General features: G+C 40.4%; 1 protein-coding gene across 1 annotated transcript in view; it reads left to right on the forward strand.

Annotated features, from left to right (window-relative positions):
• The window catches only part of rragd (ras-related GTP binding D), a 42,119-nt gene extending 18,888 nt beyond the window's left edge, over positions 1–23,231 (forward strand). Inside the window, exons 6-7 of the mRNA XM_076747959.1 lie at positions 10,924–11,072; positions 20,364–23,231. Coding sequence (XP_076604074.1) covers positions 10,924–11,072; positions 20,364–20,515 — 301 coding nt within the window. The 3' untranslated portion in view covers positions 20,516–23,231. The remainder of the gene's footprint in view (positions 1–10,923; positions 11,073–20,363) is intronic.
• Positions 23,232–23,520: the final 289 nt, after the last annotated feature.

The raw sequence follows: 23,520 nt of genomic DNA on the forward strand, positions 1-23,520 counted from the left end.
CATCATGTGTGATGCGGGCATTCAGGGCCACAGGGGAGACTGACTGACCACCGCTTGGTGTAGCATTGACAGAGGTATAGGCCTGGTAGTCAGAGCTAACTAGCCATAAACAGCTACTCTTCGGCTCTTCAGGAAGAGACGCACTGTGTGGGTAGCTGCCCTGTAGCCCAGCTAGAAGAGGCTTTCCTGGTGTATATGTCTGCGGGGGAGTGTCAGAACATGGCCGCAGCCCTGCTGTTTATCGTGGTTGTCAGCCGTAAATATCTTGCTATGCTCTGAATTTGGCACGGTGGTTTTATCAGGCTCGCTATGCTTACGCCACCAGCAGCTACAGTGTGAGTGAGAGACACAAACTGGGGCTGTAGTCTGCCAGTGCTCTGCTGGTTGTACTTGATGTGGCAGTTGACATGCAAAATAGACCTGGGAGTCTTGCCAGGCTTGTCATGGTGAGGGAGGGTTCACTCAACTTCCAAATCCAAGCAGATATAGAAAAAAAGTTATTGCACATAATATGCATGTTCTTGGAAAAATAAACCTGGATTAAGAGTTCCAGGACTCTGCTTGACCTAATTTTTCAATGAAACTGTTTCCAGTAGGTGTCACTTCAAATGTTGCTGTTTAACTGAGCTTCAGTAATACGGGAATAGTCAGAAAATATGATCTGTCAGTATTCTTGCTAAATGGACTTGTGTTAAGTTGCAAAATAGATCTGTTGTTCATTCTCAATTGAACAACGACGAAGGCTCGAACTGAACTTTTCATTCTGGAATAATGATGCGAACTGTTTGAAGGTTTTTGAGCTTGATAAACCTTGACTTTTGTATGCTTTCCTTCCTTTGAATTAACAGCCAGTAGCTTCTATAGAAGTCAGATATGTTTGGCTGAAATCCTTGGAATAGATGCACTGCAACAGTGTTTCAGTGTCATTTAATGCTGAGACCAGATCTGAGAAGATAAAACTTCATCAGTCTCCACAGATGAAATGAAATCAGCAGTAAAACCAGTGATTTTAACAGTATGTTAAAGGGAAACAACTTGTATTTCCAAAGGACCAAAATGTCAAGAACTGACAAAAGGCATTTTTATATAGTGGTGATATCTATAAGTACTGAAAGGATTTCATGAGCCCAGAATGCCGCAAAACTCATATAGGACTGTAATCCATCACTTTATCTGAAACTGTGCATGAGTTAACTTGATAAGATGCATGTGGATAAATTATAGCCTCGCGGGCATCATCATATAGTATGACATCAAAAGGGAAATGTTCAGTATAAAATAAGTTCCAACCCCAATTCCAAAACAGTAGGGTGTGAAACATAAATAAAACAAAATGTGATCATTTGCTAATCCTTTTTGACATATACTCAATTGAAAGTACAAAGACAGTATGTTTAATGTTTGACCTCCTCAGCTTTATTGATTTTTTAAATATCAGCTTATTGATGCAGCAACATGTTTCAGACAAGTTGGGACAGCAGCAACAAAGACTGGGAAAGATGTGGAATGCTCCAAAAACACCTGTTTGGAACATTCCACAGATAAACAGGTTCATTGGTAACAGCTGATATTATCATGATTGGATATGAAAGGGGCATCTTTGAAAGGCTCAGTCGTTCACAAGCTAGGATGGAGGGAGATCCCCGCTGTTTGAACACATGATTGTATAAAAGATATGACTGCATGGGCTCAGGAACACTTCATAAAACTGTTGTCGGTAATCACAGTCTGTTTGGAAAAAATTTTGGGGGAGGCAGAGTTATACAAATATCACTCAATATCAATGTGTTCATACATCAGTGTTTATACTGTAATGTCTTGAAAAAATATTAGACATTGAAGAAAAATTACCATGTCATAACACAGCACATACAGGATATGAGGAGATATGCTGACCTGAAAGATGGAGTGACTGAATCTGGAGAAAGATTGTTGATATTTGCTGAATTTGAAATTCATCTCCTCATAGTTTCCTAGCTGTCTGTTCTGTGTGTGCACTGAAAATAATAGTAGTTTTTTGCATACAGCCCTGACTCTGTAAATAGAGAGTGGCTCAGACCGAGCCATACGACACTATTCCAACCAATCAGCAACAGGTGGCATTCATTCTTGTGCACAGGACAAGGGGAAGGGAGAAGGTGGGGGCAGGGAGAAGGACGGTAAATCTGGCATGCTAACGAGTAATCGCATTGTAAAAGATGGATATATTACCAGTCCTTCATCAAAGCTTACACAGATGTATGTGCGTTAACTAGTGGTCATGAGTACTGCCTTGAGATGTGTAGTTGTAGTGGCTGAAATCACTGACCTTGTCAAGGTGAAGTATGCTGGGTAGTTGTGTGTGGCAGAGTGAATATGGCATACAATATAATTGTGGTACAGGGTTGAATGTGATATAAATCCCAAGGCACACTCTGTACTCCTGGTCCCCCAGCAGATTGTCTGCGATCTGCTCTATATCCTCACTTCAATTATCACTCCTGCTGGGATTATAATTAGGTCCTAATCTAAACGTGTGTAATTCTGAGGGCTGCAGTTCATTTTAGAGCGTGAGAATTTGTGTGCTCTAGCACATAATATACCTTCTTTATGATGGAGAAATCAGGGGACAGCTTCAGTCTATCCATCCTTCCATCCATAGAAGGATGTTAGCCTACTATTTTGAGTGGTCTCTGAATGCAACACGCACAAAGTGGTTGACGTCAATGCATCATGGCACCTGTCAACAAAACATTAGCAGATATAGAGTGTCGCACTTTCGAAGGGAAACTGAGAAAACCTTTTTTTATGTAAAAGGAAAGCCAGTGTGCCTCGCAGATGTGGATGTTATGAAAGATGAAATGAATGAGTATGTCATGAAAACTACACAGCAGTCACCAAATATAATACACTTTTGAACACACAGCAGAGTTAAAGCCTGGTGTATGACAAAGGTCAGATGACACCCCCAGTGCACATAAGATCTAACATGGTGTAGCACAAAAAAACAGGACCACACAGCATACGAAGCATGAGATGAAAGAAATAGTGAATTTGATGGTCTGCCTTTGTATTTTGGAGTCTTTTGTGTGCTACTTCACATGTTTCTCACCTGAGGTGAAGTGAGGTCATCTGTGTAGCTGTGGCTCACCAGGAAAAGTTTTATTAACATATCTCTATAAAGCCAGGGCAGTGGGTCATAGATGTCCAGATACTCGCGTGCCTCAGTAATAAGTTTCTCTTTGTCCAGTGTGATAGACCACAGAAAGAAATGTGCCACCATGAGACAAGAAAGTTGGACTTGGGAAAATGGAACAGCGGGGTTTACATAGAAAAAAATTGAGCCGACAGATTTCACATGGTTCTTGACTATTAATAACTATCTAAATATTTGATGTCAGGTCATTCATGCTGAACAATATAATTAAAAAGAAAACATTCTGCGTGGTTTGTGTAACATATTATCAAGTCAGTTTAAGCTGCTGTCTGGGATTAAACCTGCATCTCTTTGGTGGTGGCTGCCTTTTCCCAGTATTCTTTTTGAGGCTTAAGGGGAAATAAGGTGATGTGAGGAAAGGCTTTTTCTAATAGTCTCAAATTTGAACAAAGAACCAGTCAAAGATGGAAAAGAGGCTGGCAAAGGAAGAAGAGTGGCAGGGAGAGGAAGATGAGTACACGCTGGAGGGCGACTGCTGTATGACCTGTAGTTTCAAATGAGATTAGAATGACTGTAATCGATTTTCATCAGCATAGACTGGGAAATGATAAGTCTGTAGATATATGTATGCATCTGTACAATTAACTTCTAACTGATGATGTTGGTGGTGTAATGTGATTATTAGCCCCATCTGTGACTTCACTATTCCATATGTCACTGTGTGACTTTGTTATTAGTGAGGTCACAGGATTACATATGTCTGAGAAATTTTTACAATTTGGTCATTTGCCATCACCTCGCCCTGGACAGGCAGCTTTAGCCACCCATTCTGTCTATAATGCAGGACACACACAGCAGTGAGTGTGCAGGAGCTGCCGATGGCTCAGTAGGTGTTGAAATAACACAGAGGAAAAGCAACGTGTAGTGAAAATCGGTGCTAATCAACGAGCTAGTCTAACTAGCTTCCACTTTCTGAGTGGGATTCAGAGTTACTGTAACAGCATGGATTCTCCCAAATCTTAAATAGCGGACCAACAGTGTCTGCCAGCAAAGCCAGCTCTCAGCTGTCAGTCAGCTGTCATGGGAAACACCCACTCAGAGGCTAGAGGCTTTGATGCTCTTTCCACAGATCTGTAACAATATGCCTAGCAGATGTGGTATTGTTATAGTTTTTATTTCCTTACGAATAGTTAGGAGACTTCAAATTTCAGTTTGACTTGAGCTTGTTCGTTGCCTCATTGAAAGGAATTCTCTCCTAGTCATGTGCTCATGATATGTCAACAGATATAGATTTAGATTTTTTGAAAAGGAGAATCAAATTTTCAATATAAAAATGTTTAACGTTATTTGAAAAAAAAAAAAAGGGAATACCATAGAAGTTTCAACTAAGACCTTACATTGTACACTCTTTACTTTATCCCTTTTGAGATCTCAAGTGTCATAATTCACTCCTGTGACAGTTGTAGATCTGCAGAAAATTGCTTTGACTCACTCCCTGACTCCCTTCCCAGCTTCAACCAGGCCTGACTGTCTCACTGTCTTGCCAGTGTTATCTCTCTGAACAAGTCTTGTCTGCAGCTGAAAGCAGCACTGGATGATTAGACTTGATCAAACCACAGAAATCTCACTTTCACTCTCACCTGTCATTACATCAGTAGTTTCCAACATCAAAGGCAGCAGTAAGAGAACAATGTAGTGAGCAGACTCTTCCCGTTGGCCAACATTAATTAAACTGTCTGAGAGAGGCATCTGTCTCCAGGTTGATCAAATAAATACTAAAAAAAAATACCTGTATAAATTTCATTTTTCCAATGAAAAGACAAGCAAATGGACAATGCACAAGCAAAGTAAGGAAATATTTTAATCACCTTGACAGCATATACTTCACAGTCAGAGAAAAATACTTCAGATAAACAAAACACATACAAATGCAAAGTTGCCATAAGCCACATAGCATAAACCCACTGGATATACAGAATCCGTGACTCTATCTATGTTCTGCCACTACATGGTACAAGTACAAGGTCCTGTTGCAACAGGCTAACCTGCTGGATATAATCCAAAGACTCACAGCGGATGTGCATGGGGTTTTGTTTATACTATTTTGGGTGTCATGTACATGCTCACACATTTGTAGGTATGACTATGTGGTTACAGATTTTGGGCCGCATGCAACCCTTGCAGACATGGGTAGGTGATAAAATTTACATTACATGGACACACTGATGCAGCAAGTGACATTTTGGCTAAAGTAAGGTAGCCCAGAAGCCCCTCTACCTTGTAGCATCTTCTAGTGCTTTCTGACAGCTCCAACTGTGTTCCCAGGTGGAATAACTGCAGTCCTTCCAGTGTCTTCTGAGTCTACCCAGGGGTCTCAGAAAACCTTCAGTGGGAAGCATCTGGGGGGCATCCTAATCAAATGCTCAAACCACCTCCGCTGATTCCTTTCATTGTGAAGGAGCAGTGGTTCAACTCCAAGGTCATTCCGGATGTCAGCGTAAGGCCTATGAAAAGAAATCGTTTCAGCCGGTGGTACCCATGAACTCTCTCTTTTGGTCATTACCCAGAGCTCCAGATCACAGGTGGGGGTTGGAATGTAGATTGACAGGTAAATTGAGAGCCTTCAGGCTGCGGTCACTTCCCATATGACAATCAGGGACAATACCTGAATTGCCAGTGTATCCGTTGATCTCTCTTTCCATCTTACCCTCTCAGAGCAACATCTGAGATACTTTAACTTAACAGAGTACCATGGCCTCAAGGCCAACAAGGGACATGTCTTTAAAATTCCAAAAAGAACAGAGGTCATGGTTTGGAGCAGCCCACTGCCTACAGAAAACTCTTGACTCCTTGACAAGAACATAGACCAGCTGTCACTCCAGTTATAAAGGGACTCAGAAAGCAAGTGGAGAGACACAGCAGATGCTTCTGGGGAGACAGTAAAACTAATGAAAACATGAGTAATTAGTAAAAGGGTGTTCAGACACTTCACCTGGCATCCCTTCCTCCCTGTCTGTGCTAGTGACCTTTAACTGTACAACACTTTTTGCATACATGGTTACATGATTTGAGTCCGGTATATAGGGTATGATCATTTATATCAGTCATCTGGACAACACAACAAAATGGTGAACACATTATACAGTGAACTAAGAACAATTGATGATTATGGCAACTTCCTATGGCATAATTCTTTCTTGTGTTTTATTTATTTTCCGCATGTGTAGCTTTTTAATATATTGTCAATATGTTGTCTTCACGTGCTTCTTTTGTCTCTTTGATTATGTTTCAATGCATTGAGCTTCTCAACTACCATAGAAGAAAATACCTTAGCCTATAAACCTGTAGATTAAACTCTAGAGTGGAAAGGGTTCAGAATAAACAACGTTTTGATGACGTTGGTCGGGAACACATGGGCAAATGTAGTAGAACGACCCAAATTGAATTCTGGAAAGTCATTTGGTCACGATGCCTCCTCTGGGCAGGTGATTCTTGTTTGACCCATGTTTGTTGTTGAGATAATAGAGGGCAGTGTGTGTGCATGTGTTTGTGTGCGTGTGGGTGTGTGTGTGTGTGTGTGGGTGGGTGGGTGTGTGAGGCATCACAGCTGGGGGCTTTAAGTGAAGTAGGCCACATTTGGCCCGAAGTGAATGAATATTTAACCCGTCACAGCTGTGTTGGGGAATGTGTGGCCAAGGGCGCAAACAGGACTCCTGCTCGTTTTACATTTTGACAGTGGATCGAGGTGGACGCCAGATATCTGTGGATTCCGCTCTGTTTGTAAACACAACCATAACTGTCTGCTTAAGTAACCCTCAATAATGTGTGCACTCACCTGCGTCCTGGAAATGTTCAGTATTAACAAGTGTGGAAGCGAGTTGGACCTGCTCATATAAATCAGCAGATTGTTGTACAAAAGGCTGCCATCATTATCGTCACAAAACAGCTGGGATATTGTCCTTAATTAGAGGCTTCCGTAAACGGAGTCTTTATTTTCACCTCATTTAATTAATGAACTCCTCTCTTGTGAGAAACCTGGCATGCTAATCTTGGAAAGCTCAGATGTGTCTGAAATGTTCCTCGGCCAACAAACTAAGCCAAGTCTTTTGTCAGTGAAACGCAATTGTTTCTTTTTCTCTTTGACAACAATGATAAATGCACATTTCATGAAAGGCACATTAGCTGTGCATGTTTCTCTTCTTTGGCTGTCTCCAATCTGTCGAGCACTGCAGCTATTCTTAGCCCATATATGTCATCACGTCTAGGCCAATGGCCATGGAAACATGAGATTAAGTATGAGAGAGCATTTTATTCATTTACATAATTACATTGAATCCAGCATCTGCTGCATAGAGATGCTTTTTATCATATTTCTACTGTGTGATGTGTTGGTTGCCAGCAATGCCTCAGGTACAGATATGAATGATTCAAAATTAATAGAAGCTCAGCTTGGTGCTGTCTGTTTGCCCTTGTGAAGTGTGGATTGATGCCTAATGTGCAAAAATAATTCCATGTGAAACTGTTATAATTCTTCACAGCTAGTTAGACACGTTTTGTGAAATTTATTCCATTTCCCCAAACTGTTTTCACAAGCCACCAATTCCTAAGACTGTTAAACAAAACAAAGCGCTCTTCTGGAACAGCTTATCATTCAACCAAATACTTCAACTAAAGATAACGTCTTTATTTATGTGGCACTTCTCAAAACAAAGTTACAAAGTGCTTCGCATGGCAAGCAAGGAATACATAAAACATTACAGAAACACATAAAAACACAGCAACAAAAGAATAAAAATGCTAAGTGATCCACATTAAAAAATAAAAATGACAAAATCCATAAACAGAATAAAAACTAGAATCAGAATAAATCAGGGATGGAAATTTGATGAAAGTGTGTTTTAAGCTTAGACTTAAAAGAAGCCGCTGACTCAGCGTGCCGTATTTCCTCGGGCAGGGTGTTCCAGAGCCTTGACGCTGTATTATCAAAAGTTCTGTCCCTATTAGTCTTCAGCTGAGAGTCCCTGCCAGAAGACAGAAGATCTGAGATACACTGAGGCAATTAAAAGAACCTTAAAATCAATTCTAAAACGAACTGGAAGCCAGTGCAAAGCAGCTAAAATCGAGTTAATGTGTTCAGCCCTTTTTACTTTGAGTAAAAGTCTGGCAGCTCAATTCTGTGCCGTCTGTAGCCGGTTTACAGTTTTTCAGTTCACACAAAGGCTGTTACAGAAATCCAGGCTTGATCACTTCTAAATAGTTCCTGTATCTTTAAAACTTAACAGGTCAAATTCTGGCCGTGTTCCTTCTTTGATGTTTGCTGAAGTTTTATGATGTGCTACTCAAACCTTAAATTACAGCCAAACAAAATGCCAAGCTTCCCAGCAACTGGCTTAATGTATTCAAACAGGTACTGAGTAGGTAGGTACCCAGAGTTGCTGGATCCAATAACTGGAGTTTCTGTTTTGGTTGAGGCACCTCTGCAAAGAAGTCAGCATACTGAGGTCAGTGGGTTTAACAGGGACATGCAACTGTGTGTCTTCAGCATAACAGTGAAAGAAAACACCATGTCTATGTATAATATTTCCTAATGGGAGCATAATGACAATTACATTGGTCCTAAAACTGACCCTTGATGTACGCCACACTTGAAAGTAGCAAATGAAGACATATGGTTGTTGACACAGAATTTTGTGCCTGAAAGAGAGGATATGATCAAACTCAGGACACTACCCAATGTGCCCATTCATTTCCTCAGTTGGTCTAATAAAATGATATAATCGCACCAATCAAGCAGCACGAGAATGGAACCCATGCCAGAATTACTGGTCATTTAAAGGGACTTTAAGAAGTGTAGTCTCTGTGCTGTGAAGCTGACAGAAACAGCTGACTATATTGAAAATCTTGGTAAGGGGCACTGGGTTGAAATGGCTCAGGGTTTCTTATTCTGGGGAATCCGCATCAATAAGAGTTGTGCAGGGCATTATATTAATCCTGATAGACTGCTTTCTCTGTAAAGTTAGCTAAAAATATGTCACAGTCAGCATCACATTCAACAGGAACATTTGGAGGCGCTGGATTTACTAGTTGATTGATAGTCTTGAATAAAAACCTGGGATTATGCTGGTTTCCTGATATGAGATCTGAGAACTAGCATATTCTTGCATCTTTTATAATGGAGTAGAGGCCCCTTCATGGCAACATAGTCGACCTGGAGACTAGTATTCTTCTGCCTCCACTCATTCCACAGGCTCTTACAGCTACAAATGCTTTCATTTGACTAAGGTTCGGTTTTACAGATTGCTTTAATTCAACTCACTAAATCTTATTATTTTTGAGGGGAGAGACTTTGTCTAAAGTTGAAGAGCATAGATAATTAAAGTTGTCAACTCGATCATTGAGGTGGGATATCCAGAGGGATTATATTACAGCCCCTTTTGTGGCTGATAGCTACAGCGCTCTTGCTACATACTGGAAAAACTTGTTGTCTCCATTAGTCACTTAGACTCAAAAACATGGGAAAGTAAGGTCCATAAACACATCATATTTGATTGGAAGTCCTCCCGTTTGTCCGGGACATTGAAACCTTCTAGGACATGTGGACCAGCACCAATTGGAAACTGGTGTCTCTTTCATTGATTGAAAATTTTTGAACAGTTCTGACAGCCCTATGTACTACTGTATGTGAATGCACCATTGTATTGATGCTGCATTCCTGCTCATCCTGAGATTTTCTTATGGGTCTCCTGGCAGGGGATTATAATGATGATGAGACCATTAATGTTCTTTCACCTGTTTCAGTGTCTGTTGAAACATTTTTGACACGATGGTGATGAGAAATATCTTGTTGAAAGTACACATCATCTCTTTGGAAATACATCATGGCAAAAGTACCCTTGCACACGTGTTAAGGGCAGTTAAAAGATTGGTTTGCCCAAATTGCCCAAAATGCATTTTTTCCACCATTTTCTGCCTCCACCTCAACACAAAGGAGTTGAATGGGATTTAGTTTGAGGCACTCAAAGCATTTAGAATTATTCAAGGGCAGCACCTCGATTTCCTAGAACAATGTCCTATTACACCCACGTAACATGAAGTGTTTCCACATTTTTCAGCTGCTCGACTCATCCATATCTCTATGATTCAGCTGTTTATGCTGGCTGCGTAAGAGCTTCACGGTTTCACTTGTGCTTTACACATGTAACTGCAACCAGAAGTGTATTTTTATCCTCAATTCTGTTTCCTTCCAGCTTGCCTCTCATGCCGTGCTACAGTGTATGTATACTGTAAAATGAAAAGTCTGCTTCACAAAGATGGGAACCGAACCCTTTCTCTGTGTTCTGTTTGTTATCTTTCTTTGTGAAAACAGCATAAATTACAAATGAAAACCAAGAAAGAACAGCATGTCCTGTCCGTCCAGTGCTCACTTTCTCTGCGTCCTGCTCAACCTTTTATTGATATTCTCAGACTCCTCTCTCTGCTTTTAAACCTCTCCGATCGTTGCCACCCTTCTCTCTCTCTGTCTCTCCCCTTTCCACCTTGAAATTTCTGTGGTTGAATGCCAGATCAGACATCAGAGGTCTGTTGTTTTTCTGAAAAGCAACCACTGTGTGCTTGCTTTGAAATTGTCCAAAACAAGACGCTGTAATAGCACGCTGAGTGTTTCCTGAACAGCTGAAACTGCTGCCTTAATAGAAGTCCCCCGTGTTAGACACAAGGCCAGTATTGTGTGTCAGATAATGCATTACTTTTTACTCACTGGAGTGTTTTTTCTGTCTCATCCCCTGCAGTCTGACCAACAGTGAAGGCGGTTTACCCTACGACAAGGAGTCTATGGCCATTATCCACCTGAACAACACTACGGTCATGTACCTGAAGGAGGTCACCAAGTTCCTCGCCATGGTCTGCTTCGTACGCAAGGAAAGCTTTGAGCGGAAAGGTCAGCACATTTTAAAATATATGCACAGTAGAAACAGTTGTTCAAGTGGGAGGTGGGAAAAGCTATTTTGGGTGCCACTGGTTCTGCAGGTAAAAGTCCAATTCTTTTTTTCCATAGATGATGTTGCATGACTCAAAGTTGGAGTATTTCTATTGCCTGGATCAGCAAAACACCGTCTCAGTTCATATCAGGGTTTTTTTTTTTTTCCCCCATGTCAGTGAAGCATCTCTTGACGGCTGCAGCTAAGGTTCCCTTTATTGATGCCATGGGCCTCGTCTGTTTCTTTGGTCAAAAGTCTCTGAAGTATGGTCACGGCAGGATTCACATGTGATGCCAAAGCATCAGAGGAGCTCACTTCAGGTTAATGCCTCAAACCGAGCCAGAGGAGATGAGAGTCTTTTTTAGAAATGAGCAGTGAGGTTGTCGGGGGTTTTCAGCCAAATATTCCTCCAGCCTGCTTATGCTTGATGAGAGCCTGTTCGGTAATGCGCTTTCGGTGATGTTGTGATGACTGAGAATCTCTTGGCTCCAGCGCACTGAGAAGAAAAATCCTGTATTATGTACGACTGACAAAGGCTGGTCATCAAGAACAATGGGCTGGGTAAGAGCTTCTGTTATTTCTACCACGCGTGGGTTGTGTCTGGACATTTTTTTCTTGCTTCTGCAGCATTTGATGCAAAATTGGTTGCTGCTGTTTGCAAACCCCTTGAACTGCATTGGGTTGGTTCTTTAGATGTTTTATCAAATTGCTTGTTGTATCTGGGGAGTTTTATGATTACAAGTACATGAGCACAGTGTCTGACCCGATACCCAATACTGGTATCAGTATTGCAGTATCAGTAGTGCATCCCTACTGTTGATACAATACTTGGGACCAGACGGTGGCCGGTTGAAGTCCTAGTCAATACAGAGCTGCATAAGGTCAATATAGGACAGTGTTAATCACACGGATGGACCCCTTTAGTCCGGGAGTAGAATCATACATCAACTGTCAACTGAAACTTAATTATTATTTAGTTACAATACTCTGCTTTAATCTCTCTCCTTTACTCAGGGACACTGTAATTTGCTTCTCTGTTTGAAAGATTCTGTACAAATAAACTTGTCACCTTGCTTTAGTAGACAGACAACCTAAATAACATCAAGACAGATGATTGTGTACCTGTAGAAAAGAGCCTGTCTGTTTTCTGCAGGAAGCACAGCTCAGGGGGTTTGTGTATATTTTCTTCCACTGTTACACAGAGTGCTTTATAATGATTGAGTAGGCAGGTCAGCTACTGGGAGCTGCCCTGGAGCAGCAGGGGCATCTGTGCCTCTCTGAAGGGTACTTATCCACTGGCTCTTGATGGAGTGAAGGGCGTTGCTTGTTCATCCTCCCATATTTGTTTTCAGGCTTCAGGGATTTGAATCTGCAATTGTTTGGTCCCAGGCTGACTTCCCCAACCTCCAGCAGTGGTTCATATAATGTTGCTGCAATTAACTTCATTGACCTAACTTTTAGAATGGAAGATTAGAGGCAGTGGTTTATATGGAGGTGACAGTAGTTGCTGAATTTGATTCAAACACTCAATAAGCACATTACAGAAGGTCCAAACAATGTGCTTCAAGAAAAGTAAAACATACAACACAAACAGCCGTAAAATGTGCGTGGTCTTGTGTCTCGCTGACTGATTCATCAGTGCTGCTCAGCAGGTGTGAGGCTACATCCTTTTGATGTCCTGAATGATGAAGCGTTTGCTCTGCTGTTCACTCTTATTGCTGTAATTATTTTTGACTGAGTACATGATGAGTTTAACAGTCTGGTTAAGGAGCCACGTTGAAGTCTGATAACACTTCTGTCAGTTCGTATTAAGACATCTCTAACAGTCTGCGTGATGTACGTTTATACCCGAAGCACGTCATTAAGCTGACTGCTATAGAATTATGTCTTCAGAAACTTCAAACAATTAAAACACAATCTGTCTAAGCACCGGAAATTAATTTGAATTCAACCAGAGAATAAGATGAAGACATTAATTCTCTTCATTGACAGTGCAGATGGATATGATTATGGCTAGATATGAAACCTCTATACTTCTTTGTTACCAGCTGAAGCGCCTGTGGCCCCTGGAGAATGCTTGTGGATGCTTGCTCAGATTTGCACTTCACACTTTAGTTTCTTAAAATAGTGTGTTTTGTGGAAAATATACCTGTTAAAGTCTGTGCTATTGAGACCCTAAGTCCCTCTCAGGCATACACAGACAGACAGACAGACTGACACACACACACACACACACACACACACACACACACACACACACACATACACAGTGAAGTGTAGCATCTCTTGATGGCTACAGCTAAGGTTCGCTTCCTCGTGTGTTTCTTTGGTCAAAAGTCTCTGAAGCACAGCAGGAGTCACATCCGATGTCAAAGCGTCAAAACACTTCACTTTTCAACTTCTCAAACGGAGCCAGAACAGATGAGACAGGTGAGATTGTCAGGGCAGGACTAAATATTCCCAGAGCCCGCCTCTGTTTGATGAGAGACTGATTGGTCATTCGTCTGTGATGTGGTGACAGCGGGGAATCTCATACCTCAGCTCCAGTACACTGAGAAGACGATTCTGCATTATCTATCACTGATAACGGCTGGTCATCAAGAGCAATATACTGCCAAAGAGCTTCTGTTATTTTTGCCAGCCGTGGGTTGTGTCTGGACATTTCCTTTCGCTTTTCCAGTCTTCGCTGCAAAGTTGAGCGTTGTTGTTTCCTGCTGCTAGTCTCAGCACACTCCTTGAACTTGAATTGTACTCTGCTCTATTTTTGTCGTCATCGCTTATCCTTGCTTGGTTTACGTGTATGTTGGTGCTACAGCATCCGTCATTTGACTAACAATTACTGTGTTTAAGGCGTGCTAGTCAAGCATTTCTTTATGTGCTTTGAGTTTACAATCCACATCCTGTCCCCAACCCATCTGTTAATTCTGATGGTTCTCAACCAGAAAATCCACTCGAGCTCTTGTGCATTGGTCTAAGTTAGAGCACTCCCTCACTGACTTCCAATAACTGCAAAGCATGGACAGAGCAGGGAGACCACACTGCTGCGGAGTCAGATTGCAGTTTAAACGCAAACACACTATTGCAACATGTGGTGAAACTGTATTGTCATATTGGAATGTGGGGAGACTTGAGAAGTGAATTGGCCCATCTGGGTCAGCACTAGACTGGTTTTTAATGCTACCTCAAAGCATGTGATTGTAGTGTTTGTCTTTTCAATCAGGGAGCACTGCATTCAAAACTAACATGACCGTGTAAATGATATCACTGCATGGACTTGGTGACACTTTGGAAAACTGTCGTTGGTCTACACATTTTGTCGCTGCATCAACAAATGCAAGTTACGACTCTATCAAACTGACTTCTCTGGAACAAGCTCATCTGAGACGGACTGATGCAAAGTGGAGTGGGCTATTGTCCACATCTCCAAATAATTTTTTTAAATCATGGATGTCATGTCCTCTGGGCTAAAGAGGAAAAGGACCTGCTCCCATTGAAGATGTGTGGGGCATTATGCAGCACTAAATAGGACATTGGAGACCTTATGAGTGATAAGGATTAGAGACTGTTGACATTTTTTTTTTTCTCATGAATGATTCAGCTGCACATGTGCTGATGAAGACCAGAGGGCGGGCCCATATTACACTGGTTTTAAAGTCACTGCATTGGCTCCCCGTCCGCTTCAGGATCGATTTTAAGGTTCTTTTACTAGTTTTTAAATGTCTTAATGACCTTGCGCCCTTTTACTTATCTGACCTGCTTTTATCGTATCAACCCTCGCAGACCTTGAGGTCCTCCGACACCGGCCTTTTATCCATACCAAAAGCCAGAACTAAAACCCACGATGAGGCAGCATTTAGTCACTTTGCCTCAGGTTTTCAGAGATTGTTGATATTTTTAAAAGAAGGTTAAAGACACACCTTTTTAATCAGGCTTTTAACTGATCTTTAAATTCTTCTTACGTTCTTATCAGGTTTTATCTTATGTCGATGCCTTTTATTTTGCTTACCTATTTAATCTACTTTATTTATTATCTTATGTATTTTTATTCTTTTAACTGTTTAATTTATTTTACTTATCTTATATCATATAAATATTTGATTACATGCTTTTTATTCTTATGCTTGTAGTTTTTTGTTTTTAACTGCACACTGAGAGCTGTGCCTGGTCTGCTGCTGGGGGTGCTGTCCTCGGGTCCCCTCAGCCCGGCTCCCCACCTTGGTATGGGGGTCCGCCTGTCTGTCAGAGTCGGAGGGGGGTCTGGGTGCCAGCGCCCCCTGTGGTCATAGTCCGCGAATCCTCTCAATTTGGACGGCACTCGATCCCCAGTGCCTTGCCATGTCTTGCTACTGTAAATGATGAGAATGTGACTCTGTATGTGTACGTATATGTATGTGTGTGTGCGTGTGTGTGTGTGTGTGAGTGTGTGTATGTATGCATGTGTATGTGTGTATAGTTGTGTGTGTGTATACATGTATATATGGAGGGTGGGAGGGACGGGTTTTCTCTCTTTTTCCTTTACAATGTTTTCAACTGTCGTAAAGCACTTTGTGTTGCATTTTATTTGTATGAAAAGTGCTATGAAAAAAGTTTGATTTGAATTGTCCAAACTCAAATAGTGTTTTACAGCAGGAAACATGCCAGAGACATGAACCATCAGCAGCATGATTGGTTGTCAAGAGCCTCGGAATCAAATGGCAAAGCTCTCTGGAACTGCATTTTTCACAGACTCTGCAATCACAAAGGGAGAACTGTGCTTTGGAGTGACTGACAAGAATACAGGATGCTTAGCAGTCTGCTGCTGTACAGATCTGTCTTCTGGCCTTTGCACGGACTTTCACTGGGTTTGGAATGTGAAGACGCAACCCACCACAGCTTGTTCTGTCAGTGCTTCGCTGATTTTCCAAAATGCACTTGTCATACCTCATATAAACACTGTGTTCTCAGCAACAGATGAGAACAATATCTCACGTCGACTGAAGGTTATGTCCTTGGGGTCACTTCACAACATCACATCATCAAAGTTCTGACAATAACATTAAATGTTCTAAAGAGACAAAAAAGTAACAAAAAGTGACTTTCAGCATCAGCTCCAAGAAGTTATTTGTAAGCTTCAAAATGACTTTGTATGATCAAACACATCAGGGCTCAGAGGGAACACCTGCCCCTTTGTTTATGCTTTAAAATGATTTTTCTGCAAAAACCTGTATGGTTTTGAAATTTTTTTTTTTTTCCCTAAATCGTATCTCCACTAGCAAGTAATCAACAAATAAGCAGGAGGAATTTAGACTGAAATTTAGGGAAAATGGAAAACAAAATGAAAACCAAACTGGATCAAGGAGGAGAGTCTCATGCTGATAGAGGAGACAAATATTACGAAAGGCAATTTATTATCACATTGACAAGTACCCACAAATTCCCATGCATTGGAAATGGATTGCAAACAAAATGAATACCACCTTTAACTCCAGTTGTTTGCCCATGAGGAATATGAAATCAGACATGCTGCAGGAGATAACAGCTTACATGAAAGCAGCAGCTGCACTTGGTGAGTGATAAAACGAGCCTGTTCTGAGTTCCTACCTGTCCTGCTCACTTGCAGCCATAAGAGACCTCAGGAATTATCTATATTATATATGTAATGTATACTAATCAATAATAAAAGAAAAGCTTGTGTGTTGTGTTTGTGAAGAGCAAAAGTGAACTACGTTTATTACCTTCCAGTCAAATTTAGCTTTTTGCAGTTTGATGAATATACAAGAATAACACAAAGTTGTTGTGTAACATTTTGTTTTACACAGTTAGCAGTAGTGTTCTTCAGACAGGTGTGTCATCTGTATCTCAGTCGGCAAACCCCATCACTACTCAGTGGCGAGGGTGCTCATCAGCTCATTATTGACAATTGTCAATTTTGGCAAAAACTTAAAAAACTTGGAACTCAAAACTTTCAAAATTTGGCAAAGCTTCCCTCATTTTTAATTGGTTAATTCAGCATCCATTTCTGCCACTTACTGTGTCTTGATCCAGGATGCATTATTTGTATTAATTCTGTCATCAAGAGAATTAGTGTTATATACTCCTGAGAACTACGACAAAATGTGAAGTAATAATCTGGTTCCCATCATACTTTCATACTTTGTCCATATGATTGTGAAATATATATTGTATTGCATTCTATCTGATATTAAGGTCATGAAAAGCCTTAAATTTAACTTGGGTATCCCTGAGATATAGATGAGGTAAATGCAGCCAAACACTCACTTAATGTCTTAACCAAAGAAAGAGAAGTTTAGTTGACATTAGTGTCCATGAATGTTCCTTATAGCGCACTAACAAGTTTATATTCAAGTTTAATGAACTCAAATCAAAACTCTGCATGCACTTTTTTTGCATTACATCTTTTAAACAAGCTTATGTTTGCAATGTACAATGTGCATTTCTAGTCCCCATTTCTTTTCCTTGTGCTTCCTACACAATGTTTACTCCTGCTCTTCCGAGGCAGATATTTATTTCCACAAAACTGAAAGATGCAAATTGTGTGACTTTAGTAATTCCAGTAGAATATGAAATGAACTTTTGTGATTGTGTCTATTACTTGTATGATCCTCCCTGAAATACACATACAGTGAGGAGAAGCACACCTTGCAGACACTCATTGAAAGGTGCCTTCAAGTAAATCTGGTCCTAAATTATTTGAATGTCTTGCTAAAAACAAAGGTCTTAAGTCTGGATTTGACAGAAAACATGGCCATACCTTATCTGTGTGTGACAGAAGTTATCACAATGACTCAACATCAGTTTGATTTGGCACTTTTAACGCCACTTTTTCAGTGGACTTTGTGGGTACCGAGGGCTTCTCTGTCATAGCCATGAGTTCTCGTGCCATTGCGCAACTCTGCTGTGGGCATCAAGGATCCCTTGGCAGTTCTTGCCACGGAAATCATCCAGCCTTATCAATCTGTTGGGAACTGGAGCTGGGCATCCAAGCCAATGGGTGTGAGGAAAAGGAGAAGATGCAGTGGTGTCCACCAGAGGCTCAAGAGACAGGGCCACCTTTGGATTCCCTATCCCACAGTCATCCTTGCCAATATTTAGTCACTACGCAACAAAGTTGACGAGCAAATGTCAAGTTCCTGACGGAGTATAATAGGGATGTAACGATAAATTGAATCTTGCGGTATCATGATAGAAGTCTGGCTCGATGGTGTCGTCACACTTTGACGCTATCTACTGTGATTTTACATGGTTATTTAGAAGACAGACTACCGTCATCCTTTGCATTCAAGCCAAGCGCTGCTAAAAAATAAACCCAAGAAAACAATGACGGAGTAACGTGCTGATAATGAAGAGATTGAGGATGCTTCATCAACTTTTAGAGCTGATATGTGGCATCATTTCAAGAACTGACAATGGTGAAAAGGAAACTGACAAACACAAAACAACTTGCAAACACTTGCAAATAAGCAGCAATTCATGCCAATTCTTTGCCACGCTTAGGTCATAGCTGGCTACTTTTGTTTTATTTTATGAAAGGAAAGCAGATGTTCTTTAAGTTAGAAACTCATTTTACGTGAATTAATATGCTGTACACACAAATTTATTAATAAAGGGCATTTTTAAAGTAATGTTTCTCTCGTTCTTTCTTTCTTTTTAATATCACAATAAATAATGAATAGTGGACTTCATATCGAGGTATTATCGTACCATGAGTTTTTGGTATTGTTGCATCCCTAGAGTGTAACAGTTTTCATTGAGCCTCTCGCTTTAACGGAAACATTCTCAATTAACAAGTCTTACACTCTAATCTGGAAATAGAAGGTTTTTGAGTTCCCTTCTGTCTTGACAGAGATCCCACAGTAACCAGTAAGTCACTTGGTAGAGGCTTGTGTCTCTATGGCAGGGTGTGAAGTATATGGATGCAGTCCAAGAAGTTCTCCCTGAATGGCAAGCTTGACCTTGACCTTTGAAATGAACTGAAATAGTTTTCTAATCTTTTTAATTTCCATGATTTTAGTCATGAGCTGTCAATCTTCAGAAATGCTGTTCCTAAGCAAAATAGTGTGCATGTTGATCAACCTTAAGAATGGCATTGGCACATTGTGTCACCAACTTCAGAGGATTCCTCATCTTTGGAAGGATTCCATCACTTTACCTGTGCCAAAAAATAAAGCTCCAAAGTCACTTAATGACTGTTGGCCTGTGGCTTTTACCTCTCTCACACTATGAAATCATTTGAGAAGATTGTGAGGGATGCACTTCTGAACACAATCAAGCAATTTTGAACCCACTCCAATTTGCTTACAGGTCAGGCACGGGTGTTGACAGGCACCCTATTAAACACGATTCTTTTGTGCAACAACTTTTTATTGATTTCTCCTCCACTTTTAATTGTATCCAGCCTCACATTTTAGCAGGAGGGTTACAGAGCGTCCACAACATTGATCCTGGCCTGATATGCTGGCCGATGGATTTCTTAACTGAAAGGTCGCAGCATGCAAAGGTTAATGGCATTTTATCAGATTCCTTTTTCCCCTACCGCATCGGCCTTGGGGTGTGTCCTCTCGCCTCTTCCATTTGTTTGGTACACTAACAGGTACCAAGCCAGTATCTGATGCGTCACATTTCGTTTGCTGACGATTCTGTCATTGTGCCTCTTCTCAGCTGTCATGGCCCCGATCATGGCCCTGTAGCAGTGGAATTCACAGACTGGTTCAAGTCGTCCTTCGTGGACATCATACATTTTAGAAAGAATCCTAGAGTCATCTCTCCAGTGGCGATTAATCATCACGCTGAGTTGGTGCAACAGCACTAATATCTTGGCACCATAATTAATGACAAGCTTAATGTAGATCAGGGGAGGGGATTTTTTTTTTTCCAAAAGACCATACTGACTGAGATAAGGTAAGTGAAAGGCCACAAATTGCACAATTGAATTTAAACATGAAACACATTGTGCTAAATTATGTTAGTCTACTTGAATTTGGCAGACGTGACAGATTGTTGGCCTAAATCTTACCAATTGAACAGTCACCGATTGAACGAGTTGCATTATGTTATAAATATAGACTCTTATTTACCATAAGGCTACATACCTGCATCAGTTAGTGAAGAAAATATTCACATTCACATCAGTAGAGTTCCCCTCACATCTAATTATGGTTCATGGTGGAACTTTATTGGCTTTTATGATTTCATTCACTCTTTCCCTCTTTGACCTGTATTAGACATAACTGTCTTCTCTCTGTCCCTTACAGGACTGATTGACTACAACTTCCACTGCTTCAAAAATGCCATCCAAGAGGTTTTTGATGTTCGAGTAAAAGTTCAACAAAATCGCAAACTCCTCAGTCAGAGGAGGTGGAGCAAACTGACTATGACCAATGGAGTGCTCGGCAACCTCCACTGAGGACTGATGACATCACATCAGATGTACTTGAGCTGCACGTTGACAAATCCAGGAGACTCCATCCTCATCCAAAGGAACAGTTTTTCATCCCACTGGGTATCATTCTTTTGTTCAATCCACACTGAATCCAACCTCCGTCCTCCGCCTTCTCTGTCCTCAGAAGCAGTTGGACAGGCGACAACCTGTCTATCACCAGGCTTACTAAATTTACTGGACAAGTTTCAAGTAGGCTTTATGGGAAGTGTATAGGAAGTGATTGTATTCTCCTGGCCCTCTATAGCAGATGGGGTAATCTGCTTAATATGAAAACAGAAAGCTCATAGCAAATCTCTGGGTCTTTATCAATCATTACTGATACCATTATTAAGTGCACAACATATAACCAGCAGAGATTTGTGTGCTTTGAACAGTTGCTTAAGCTTCACTAAACCACAGAAACAAATGAATGTTGGGCATAAGAAATTCAATTCAATTTTCAATTTTATTTATATAGCCCTAAATCACAACAGAAGTTGTCACAGGACACTTTCCATATAGAGCTGGTACAGACCAAAGTCATTATCTACAGAGGCCCAACAATTCCCTGATGAGCAAGCAGTTGGCGACAGTGGAGAGGAAAAACTTCCTTTTAACAGGCAGAAACCTCAAGCAGAACCAGGCTCTGGGTGGGCGGCCATCCACCTTGAGAGAGAGAGACAGATGCTATCACAGAAAGCTCAAATTAAAGACTCTTAACTATACATAGTATAGTATATACGATCTATTAATGTATGTGATATATGTCTGTATTAGATGGAGGGGGGGCTATGGTGTCGGACTCAATGTGGTTGTTTCATTTAATATACTGTGAGACAGACGGCAAAAATAGTTTCTGTATTTTGGTCAGAATACTTATGTGAAGGTTTTAACCATCTATTGTGATAATCTGTATTGCGGTGTGACTGTGCTCATGTGAGCAAGTATGAAAACAGAAAAATATACAATAAGTCATCAGGGGAACAAGATCTCATCAAATAAGCGATGTCAACTAGAGGTAGGCCTTCTCTTTTGAGACCCTTTTTTTTACGCTGTATTCATTAACGTTTTTCCACAGTTGGCACCATTGAAAGTATACAAAATAGCTATTAGAAGTTTCTGTTTGCAATTTATACCTGGATTTACACATCATTATCACTGGATTGTTGTTAAAAGTTCTAAAGTGTCTTTCTTTCTGTGATTTTTAAGGGGATTTATGGACATTGGATGTCAGAGATAAGCCACTAAATAATATCAATTTGTGTTTCATGTCTATGTGTGAGACCCATTTTGTATTGTCAGTTAAATTACAGAGGAGCACAGTGAATGTTTCCTTCCTCACGTCCCCATGTGATATTAATCCAATTTGAATTGGGCTTTACTGTTGTAGCTAAATGCCACATATGATTACAGTGCAGCATTCAGTTTTGACACTGACTGATTAATCTTGATCAAAACTGATTCCCAAGAAAGCATTTACCCAGATTCCCACCAACCCCTATAAAAGATTTGAACTTTGATAAAATTAGACTATCTGAATGAACTTACCTTGCATTTGTTAAGAAATGAAGAGATTCTGTCCACTGAAATGCTAGAGGCCATTTAAGTTGAGACAGATACAGGAACTGTTGAGTTTGTACCAACAGTATAATGCAGAAACTTTAACAGGACAAGTATGTAGTGAGGAAATGGATCGCATGAGTGATCACAGAATGTTTTGTTTTCTTTCATGAGGCTTTTTCGCTGTGGCAGCAACCTTGTACATGCACTAATATTCATCATCACAATCTATAATGTAGGGCTCTATTTATTTCTTAGTTTTCAGTTTACCTTTAGTTTACCAGGAAGTCCCATTGACATCAAAAATCCCTTTCACAAGAGAGACCTGGCCAAGGTAGCAGTTGTCCACAATCACAACATATTAAAGTGCAACATATACAATGAAATGCAGTCTGAAGTTCTTGCCTCTACTATGAAGGGACCATGTGTATAAATGACAGTGTCATCAGCATAGAGGTGTGTTTTTGGCTCGAATGTCCTTACCCAAGTAATTTCTAAAAATAGAGAACAAAATATGTCCCAAAGTGGAACCCTGGGGGAAACTGTACGCCACGATCAGACTACACAAATCTAGCCCAATTTTGAGACAATTTTGTTGTGGCTGATGATTTGCCAGCCTCATGGCCAATCATGAACGGCAATCAGTTTGTTTCCCATGTAAAACCAAAATTTTACGTTGACCTATTATTTTAACTCAGACCTTGAGCTTTTCCTAAACCTAACCAAGTAAGTAAATGATTTTTGGTTTCACACAGGACTTGCACCCTGGTTTTTTCTGGGTGAAAGTTCTGTATTTAAGCCATTTATTCACTACAACCTCAACAGATGTTATCCCTCTTTATGATATGTCACTTGACTTCCTAAAGGCTTTCTGGGACAAAGCCCTGAAGGCAAACTTCTCCCCTGTTGAACATAATGAGAAACGTTAAAACTTGGTTTTGTATTTTTCATTAAAGAAAAAAAAAAATCTGATTCAAGCTTTAATTAATAACAGTTAATAATCATCTCTCATTTCTTATCATCTTATTGGTCATACTGAAGGGACCTGTCATGGTTATATCATATTGGAGATCATGTGAATTTTTCAGTGTGATTGCGTTGTAGTTGAAAACACTGGATATAAATGAAACTGAACTAAACTGATTTATCTGTTTGATCTATGTTTTTTTTAGTTCATCTTCAGTTGCTGCTTTAGTCCTTGTCAGGTTACAAGTGAATTTAATGTGTAATATATCAAGATTCCAGCACTGCATGATCCATTAAGGAGATTCATGTCTGGTAAATGATAAATGAGTGGGCTACACTAAATGAAAAATAATATTGTAGACTTTTTAATTCCTTTCTTCACTCAGGTTCTGTTTCTGCTTTTAAAGAGAAAAAATTAAAGCCCTCATGCTCATGCATTAATATCTCCACCTCTGCTGGATCAC

The sequence above is a fragment of the Chaetodon auriga genome, chromosome 14 (assembly GCF_051107435.1).
Source record: "Chaetodon auriga isolate fChaAug3 chromosome 14, fChaAug3.hap1, whole genome shotgun sequence".
NCBI lineage: Eukaryota > Metazoa > Chordata > Actinopteri > Chaetodontiformes > Chaetodontidae > Chaetodon > Chaetodon auriga.